The 8,299-nt window shown below is 65.7% G+C and overlaps 1 protein-coding gene across 1 annotated transcript; it reads left to right on the forward strand.

Annotated features, from left to right (window-relative positions):
• The first annotated feature begins 4,967 nt into the window (after positions 1-4,967).
• On the forward strand, positions 4,968-7,799 carry DLX4 (distal-less homeobox 4). The gene is made up of 3 exons (XM_074927017.1): positions 4,968-5,259; positions 6,536-6,729; positions 7,548-7,799. Exons 1-3 carry the CDS (start codon positions 4,968-4,970, stop codon positions 7,797-7,799), a joined length of 738 nt encoding a protein of 245 aa, XP_074783118.1.
• The last annotated feature ends 500 nt before the right edge of the window (positions 7,800-8,299 follow it).

An 8,299-nucleotide genomic window follows, 5' to 3' on the forward strand; every position in this document is an offset into this window, starting at 1 on the left:
GTCAGGAATAGCTGGTGATGCCGGTGTAAATTTTCAACCTCTGTGCATTTATGGAGTAGCAAAGCCGGCGCCGGTTTTGCTTCTCTCCAAACAAGATACCACAAAGGGGGACTTTCCCTTCTCCTTTGCTCCCTCATTCATCTGTCTCAGTCGGGGCCAAGGGCTGAAGTGATGTAAATCAGGGAGACTCTATGCCCCTCGGTGGATCGCTGCTGATTTACATCAGGGTCCTTTTATTCCTTTGATTTCCAGCCCGCAGTCCTCGTGAAAATCAAACCCAGACCAGATCTACATCCTGGAAAATATTTTAAGTTCTAAAACAAAATATTTGCTTTACTGAGGGGGGGATGAAGTGGGGGGCGGGGGGAATGGTTACTTGTTTTAAGAATTTTTAACATCTACATGATTTCATCTCAACTCAAACCGGCGGCAAAGCAGGGCACAAAGCCTGGCCAAGGTGGTGGCTCTGACCACGGCCGTGCCGTTGGGGAAATGCTGATTTACACCACCCGGCCGCTGCCGTTGACCCACACCCAGTGCAGAGCCTCTGGGTGCTGGAAAGCAAGAAAACACCCCCCCCAGCCCAAGCCAACCCCAGCCAGGGTGCCTGCGGAGGCTGCAACATTTGGGACAAGCCATTTTTGAGCATCTTTTTGCAAAAAAAATCCCTTTCAAATCCCTCCTGGAGATGTTGGAGCTCTGCAAAGGTGAAGGGGGATAAAATATTAATGTGAACTGTCTCTTCCCTTGTGTCCCTCTGAAATCTCCCCGTCGAAGCCGGGTCCCAGGCCCTCCTGTGTCGGCCACGTCCCCGTCACCTCCCCGGTGCGTGTGTCCTCTGGGCCACCTCTGCACCTTCAGGTCACCTCCTCATCGGTAGCTCCCGTCTCGCCTCGCTCACGCCGTGATTCTTTGCACGGGGGAGCAGGTTCTGGGTGCTTTGGGGTTGTCTGACATCATCCAGGGGACAAATCCTGTTCCCATTAGGGTCAGGATCAGGCCCTGGGAGAGTGTCGCGGAGCACAGCCTTTCCTCTGGTGGGTCTCCAGCCCCCTCCCAAGACGATGCTCCCAAACAGCCCCTCATCCTCCCCCTTCTTCCCCCCACTCCCCGGGGTGATTTTTACTCCGGCCAACCCGCCGAAAAATCCCGAGGGGAAGCCGGGGGAGAAGCCAGCACCCGCGCAGAGGAGCCCAGCTCGCGCCGGCACCCCGTCTCCCTGCGCTCCCCCGGGATTATTGACAGGGCTGGAGATAGCGCGGTTGTTCGTTAGTGTGGCAGCGGTGGCGTGTGGGAGGGCAGACGCCAGGCTGTCTGCTCCCACTTTGTTCGGCTTGTTATTAACTTCTCCTTGGGCTGCCATTAACCCAGAATTCCTGTACTTGGCTTCAGGCTTTCCCCGCGCCGCTCTATCTCCAGCGCGTAATTACAGCTGTTGGGATCTCCCTTTATCTTGGAGGATCTTGTAGGTTTGTTACCTGGCACATGCTTTCCTGCCTCCCCCCCCCCAACACACACCCTTCCTTGCACCCCTTTAATCCTTCCTGCTTTCATCAGCCTCGCCAGCCGGTGCCGGCAAGCCGGCAGGTCAAAACCCGGAGCCTCTCCATCGTCTCGGCTTTGCCGCGTCGCGAGCGCAGCGAGAGCATCGCCGGGCAGGTGAACGGCAGCTCCCGCCTGTTCCGGCTGGCAGCGCCCGCCGTGGTCCCTGCCACCACCGCGTGGGTCTCGGGCATGTGCCAGCACCTTCCAGCCCCGAGAATGAGACTTTGAATTGGCTCCGAGTATGGCCTTGATTTATTTTTTTAATTTAATACGAGTTGACTTGGTGTATTTATTTTGGCAGCGGGTTACCCCTCAAACCCCAAACCCTGCTAAAACAGCATCTTCTGTCCCTGCCAGCCCGCGCTGACACACACAGGAGGGCTGGGACCTGCCCCCCGGGGTGTGTGCCCTGTGCTCATCCCCGGGCAGGTGCCTGGGTGGCCCCGACTCCTTCCCTCGAGCTGCCAACGCCGCTGGGAACCAGCCCCCTGGTGAGCGGTGGCCAGGAGCTGGGAGTTTTTTACAACCTGAAGGTTTGGTGCCAGTTTCTTACCCCGTCTCCCAAGGGGACGCAGAGCAGGGGACATCTCCCTGCACCCGCCCCGGTGGGCTCGGAGATGGGGTGTCCCCTTGGCCCAGGATGGGGCTCGGGGATGCTGAGACTGACACTTTCAGACCCCCCCGACCCAAAACTCTGTCTGTGCCAGGCTGGTGTGGAGTCAGGCAGGAGGAGGAGGAGGAGGAGGAGGAGATGGGCTGCCTCTCATCTGGTGTCACCGTTGCCTCCTTGCTCGCCCTGGGCTGCCCCGTGCCATGGGACCCACTTGGAGACGCCCAAGTTGGGGGGATCCACTCGCTCTCCAGCCCCCAGGCGTGGGGGGGTGGGATCCCTCCTTGGCATCACCAGTGAAACAGAGCAGCGACACCTTGTCCCAGGAGGGGATTTGACCCTGAGGGTCCTTCTCCTCCTCCCCGATGTGAAAAATTGTCCCCAAACACCCATGGGGACACCGTCCTTCCACCTGCAGCCAGCACAGGGACCCTGCCTCCTCTGCCACGTGATGGACATTTTGGGGTACTTATATTTAATTACAAATATTTATTATGTCCACCACATAGCAGAGGGGTTGGAGAGCACAGGGAAGGGGGTCAGGGTCCTCTGAGCATTTTGAACCACCAGATCCATCCCTGGGAGCCTCCCTGCCACCACGGGCAGCATCTGTATTGGGGGGGACACACCCCCCATCCCCAGCATCTCCCTCCCACCCTCAGCGCCGAGGTGAGGAGCACTGGAGGGAGCGGAGCCACCAGTAGCTCATCCCAGCAAGCCAGCACCCGTCCCCGGAGCCGGTGAGAGCTGAGTCACCCCGGCAGGGAAAGTGAGGAGCTGGGATAAAAGCAGATCAGCCGAGGTTTCCTTCGACACTCGCAGCGGCCACGCTTCGCCCTCGGTGTCGGCCAAGCCAGGCTCCCCGGGGATCCCTCAGCCAGCCCGGGCAGGGCTGGAGAACATCTGGATTTCTCCTTGTGCCTCTTTTTTATTTGCTGCTTCGCCCCCGCTTTTGCCTGGGTGGGGTTGGGGGATTTTCCATGTTGGCCTCTGGAGTCTGGTGGCCCGGGCAGAGGTGGCAGGACAACTTCTCCCCACGCCCAAATTTTAGGGCTCCCGTAGGATTTTGAGCCCATGTCGTCCCCGAGGACAGTCCCAGGGATGCTGGTGCTTTTCTCCGTGCTGGGATGGAGGGATGTGGGACCCCAGAGCTTGTGCTCAGCACCAAGGGGATGGTCTGTGGGTCTGGACTGTGCTGGAAATGATCCTGACGGTGTCGTGAGCGAAGGTTTGGGAGGTTGGGATGGGGAGAGAAGGCAGAAGCTGTCAGCTACGGAGGGTCAGCGGCGGGTCAGAGGAAGGGCGGTTGTGTTGGGACTCTGGGGCAGGACATGGTCCCAGTGTGTCCTGGGGTGAGCCAGGAGCTCGGCGATTTATATCGGAGCTCCCAGTCCCTGCTCGGAGTGAGTCAGAGCCAGAGTGAAGGCCAGATGGAAACATGTTTTGAAGATGGTCTAATGGGAGGGTGGGGACAGGGGACCCTCCCTGCCAGCATCCCCGGCCGCTTGTCACCCCGCTCCGTCGGGGCTGCTCCTCCCGGGCAAACCCCGCGCGGGTGGCAGCTGAGACCTCACGGCCAGTGCTCAGCTCGGCACCGGTCACCCGTTTCCATCCCCGCTGTGTCACCCCAATGTCCCCAAACCCACCGCCGTGCTGCAGCCGGGGGCTCACAGACCCTGCCCAGGGCTTGGTGTGAGACCTGGGATTGCAGGAGGGGCAAACCCGCCTTGCCAGCACCATCCGGGGCTCCAGCTGCGTGTCCCCAAAGTGTCCCCCAGCTTCAACGGGGGGTTTTGCCCCCTGTTTGCCCTGGCTGGCAGCGGGGGTTGGAGGCTCTGAGGCTCGTCCGGGCCCCGTGCACCCCACGGGGGTCAAGGACTCCCCGGGGAGGTGGGAGGGAGCGGCCGGGCAGGTCGACGCCTGCTGCCGGGAACGGGGCCCCGCGGGGACGGGGCCCTGCGGGGACGGGGCCCTGCGGGGACAGGGTGCTGCCGGCGCCGCGGAAGGGGCCTCCCGTCTGCCAAGGCGGGCGCCGACCGGGTGGCTCCAGGGCTCCCACCCCTCCTCCTCGCAGCACCCTGGGTGTCCTCCCCGGCACCCGTGAGCGCGGGGAGTGGGGACGCACAGGGCCTCGGCGCCCTGCGTGCCCGTCCCTCCCGTCTCCATCCTTCTGCCATCCCGGGGGTGTCCCCCCCTGTCCCGCCATGAGTGAGCTGAGTGCGACCGGCCTCAGGTCCCCCTCACCCAGGGTCTGTCCCCTGGGTCACCAGGGCTGTCCTGTGCCCCCCTCAAGCGGAGGGACCCCCCCGGGGCCACGTGCGTGGGGAGTCACTCTCCACCCCCCTCCCCGTGCCCCCATGGAGAGGGGGGGGGTCCCTGAGAAGCGGTTACCCTCCCCAACACAGATTATCCCACACACTCAGCCAGGACATGGGGGGTCGGGGTGACTCCCCCCCCCCTTCCGGGTCGCCCCGCTGGGGAGGGGGCACGTTGCTCCGGGCCGGGGCACAGGCGGGGGGGGGGGGGCGGGGGGGGAACCCCGGGGCGAGGGGGGGGCGACACACACACACAGAGCAAGGAGGCTGCCCCCCTGGGGGGGGTGGGGGGGCAACTTGGGGGGGGGGGGGGTGCCCCGGGGCGTGACGTCATCGCGGGCGGGGCCTGGCGGGGCGGGGCGGGGCGGGCAGGGGATCCCCCGGGCGCGGGGCCGCAGCGCGGCAGCGCGGAGCCCGTCGGGGGGGGCGGCGGGGCTCGGCGCGGTATTGCGGGCTCCGGGGGCTGCCCGGCCCGGCCCGGCCCGGCCCGGCCCACCATGACCATGAGCTCCGTGGCCGAGAGTCTGCTGGGACCCGACCCCTCCAAAGCCGCTTTCCTGGAGCTCGGTCACCCCTCGCCGCCGCACTACCCGCTGCACGGGCTCCACCCCACCGGGCACCCCCAGCACGACCCGTCGCCCTTCGCTTCTTACGGTCGGCCCGGGCCCTACCCGTACCCCGGCGCTGCCCCCCCGCCGCCCCCCGGCGGGCCCTACCTGCCCTACCCCCCCCCCGGCGCCCAGCATCCCCCGGCCGGGCTGGCCCACGGCTCCAGGCTGCAGGACGCAGGTAAGGGGGGGGGGGGGGGGGGCGCGGGGTGCTCGGCGCTGCACACCCAACCCCCGGGCACCCACCCAGCCGGGAGCGACGGGGATTTACCGGGAACAACCGGGACGGAGCCGTCGGAAGCCCGTTGGGAGCTGCCAACCGCCCCGTCGGGGCAGCGGCGATGCGGGGCTCGGCCCGGTGGGGAGGTCCCTGAGGGGACCCGAGGGGGCCGGGGGTGATGTCGCCCCCCACTCCCAGCTCGCCCGGACCCACCGGAGCCTCGTGCGGGTGGGTGACAGCGTGGAGACCGCGGGGATGGGGGGCAGCAGACCCCCGGCTGCCTGGACCTGCTCCCCAAGACCCCCGGCTGCCCGCATCCTGCCCCCCTGAGCCCCCCCGGGCCGGGCTGACCCTCCCCTGTGCCCCACCGCCAACACGCTCCGACCTCAGCTCCCTGCTCTGTCCCATCCCCTTTCCCCACTATTTTCCCCAAGAGCCGATGCAGAAAACTGCAAACTGAGCCACACCGGAGGGAAGCGACCCCCGGGGCTGCCCCACGGAGCGGTCCCCAGCCCGGCTGAGTCCCCCCCCAGGCCCTGTCGGACCCTCGTGGGCTCTGGGGAGCCGTGGCTGTGGCCAGAGCAGTCAGTGTGGGGGGTGTCCGTGGGCACACAGACACACTCGCCACCACGGCCTGCACTCGCCCACATCAGCCCCGAGGTGCTGAGCCGGGGACCACCGTGTCCCCGGTGCCTCCCCGAGCCCCCGCGGGTTTCTACCCCGCACAAAGGCCCGAGAAGGACCTGGGGATGCTCAACGGCACGGGGGGGTGAGGAGATGGTCTGGGAGGGGGCACAGACCGCGCAGCCAGGGGCTGCCCGGGGCAGCGTGCCCACAGCAAGGCCCCCCCAGCGCAGGGGAGTCTCTCCCGTCACACTCTCCATTGCCCCATGGGGGGACCCTGCCTGCCCCCCCCCCAACTTAGGTGCACGGCAGGGGGGCCTGTGGCCTGTCCGCTTTGGGGTTTGAGTAGTGAATGAACAATCCCATCCCTCCCTTCCCCCTCCCGCATCCCCTTTGCGTTACCCACGGCTTAAGCAAACCCCCACAGCAAAACCAGGTCCCCCCTATTTATTCCCCCTCCCCTCCAAAAGTAACCGCCAAAAAGCAAAACCGGCTGCACCCCCCCAGGGCCAGGGTGGGATGATTTGGGGTTGTTTTTTGTTGGCTTTTGTTGTTTTTTTTTTTAACCTCCCAGCGTGTTGGTTTAACTCTCTGCTCCTCTCCCACCCCCAAGAGCACGAGAAGCCCCCGGCCATCGCCAACGGGGAGCTGCGCCTCAACGGCAAAGGGAAGAAGCTGCGCAAACCCCGCACCATCTACTCCAGCCTGCAGCTGCAAGCCCTGAACCAGCGCTTCCAGCAGACCCAGTACCTGGCGCTGCCGGAGCGTGCCGAGCTGGCGGCACAGCTGGGGCTCACCCAGACCCAGGTACAGCCCCGGCGAGGGGCGAGGGGCTGGTTATAGCCCCAGCGATGCGCTAGGTGCCACTGGGAGTTCTGCTCCAGGAGTGACTCCGGATTAAAGGCTGCAGCACGACGCCGGGGTGCAACTGGAAACGTGCCCGAGCCGTGCCGTGCCGCGGTGGGGGAGCTGGCGCCGGTGGGCCCCCGGGGCTCGGGTTTGGGGCGCCCCTGCTCGCACCTCCCAGCGGCACCGGGACTTTCCCAGCCCCGGAGCCTGGCTGCTGGCCCGGCCGTGCCCGGCGCTGGGCGGCCCTGGGCCGCGGGACGGGGCGAGTGGGTTTTTGAAGGCGATGGGGAGAGACAGGCAGGCGGCAGCGGTGCAGCCCGGAGCCAGGGGCGAAGCGAGCTCATAAAGCCGGGGAAGAGGAGACAAGTGGGAACCTGCCGGCAGCGCGGGGGGGACCGCGGGGAGGAATGAGCGGGGCCACCACCCCAGCGCGGCGGGCCCCACCGCGCCGCACCCCGGCCCAGCCCCGGCACCCGCGCTGGTGGGGGCCACAGCCTGCGCCGGAGGGGGGGGACGTGGGGACATACGGGGATGTGCATGTGTGGGGACTCCATTTGGCGCATGTTTCTCTGGGCTCCCTGTGTCTCTTGCCACCATCTCCTCCACCCTTAGTGGAGTCTCTGGTGGCTTGTAAAGGGTTGGGCTCAGAGCTCGGCTTATCTCCCAGACCCCCACCCCGAATCGGCTGTGCCCCCAGGTGTAGATGGGGGAGGCGGGTATGGGGGGGCATTGGCCACAGACCCCATCCTCCCCACTCACCCCTCTCTCCCCCACAGGTCAAGATCTGGTTCCAGAACAAACGCTCCAAGTACAAGAAGATCATGAAGCAAGGCTCGAGCGCACCCGACGGGGAGCACCTCCACACCGCCGCCTCCCTCTCCCCCTGCTCCCCCAACATCCCCCCGCTGTGGGACATCCCCGTGCCGGGCAAAGGGGCCCCCCTGGCCCCCAGCAGCTACATCAACAGCTTTGGAGCCTGGTACCAGCCACACCCACCGGACGCCATCCCCAGGGCCCCCATGATGTGATGCTGCCACGGCTCCAGCACCCACCAGCTCCAGAAGGAGCCAGCGAGGGGGGGATGCTCTGCCGCCGCCCCCCCGAGGGACCGGGGAGCCCAGCGAAGCCCTGGGGGACCCCAGTGAATGGAGAAGGAGGAAGAGAAGGAGGAAAGCGACCACGGTCCGCAGGCACACGGGGATCACCTGCTCCATCGCGGTCCGAAGTGAGACAGCTCCGGCAAAGCGCCCTGGTGCGCCCGTCCCGGCGGGACAGGACTTGGCCTCCAGCCACAGCCCCGGGTCCCTCCGTTCATGGACATGGGGCAGGGGGGGCCCCGAGAGGGGCTGGGGGGGCTGGGGAGTCCCCGGACACCCCCAGCCTGGCTTTATTTATAAATACTGTCTGTTATTGTCTGTGCCCCCCCTTTATAAATAGGCTGTACACTTGTAAAGGAAAGACTGCTGTTCTGTACCTGTCGCTCCCTTTGGGGGGGGTCTGTCCCCAGTTTTGGGGTGACGCTTCGGTC

The sequence above is a fragment of the Athene noctua genome, chromosome 25 (assembly GCF_965140245.1).
Source record: "Athene noctua chromosome 25, bAthNoc1.hap1.1, whole genome shotgun sequence".
Lineage (NCBI taxonomy): Eukaryota > Metazoa > Chordata > Aves > Strigiformes > Strigidae > Athene > Athene noctua.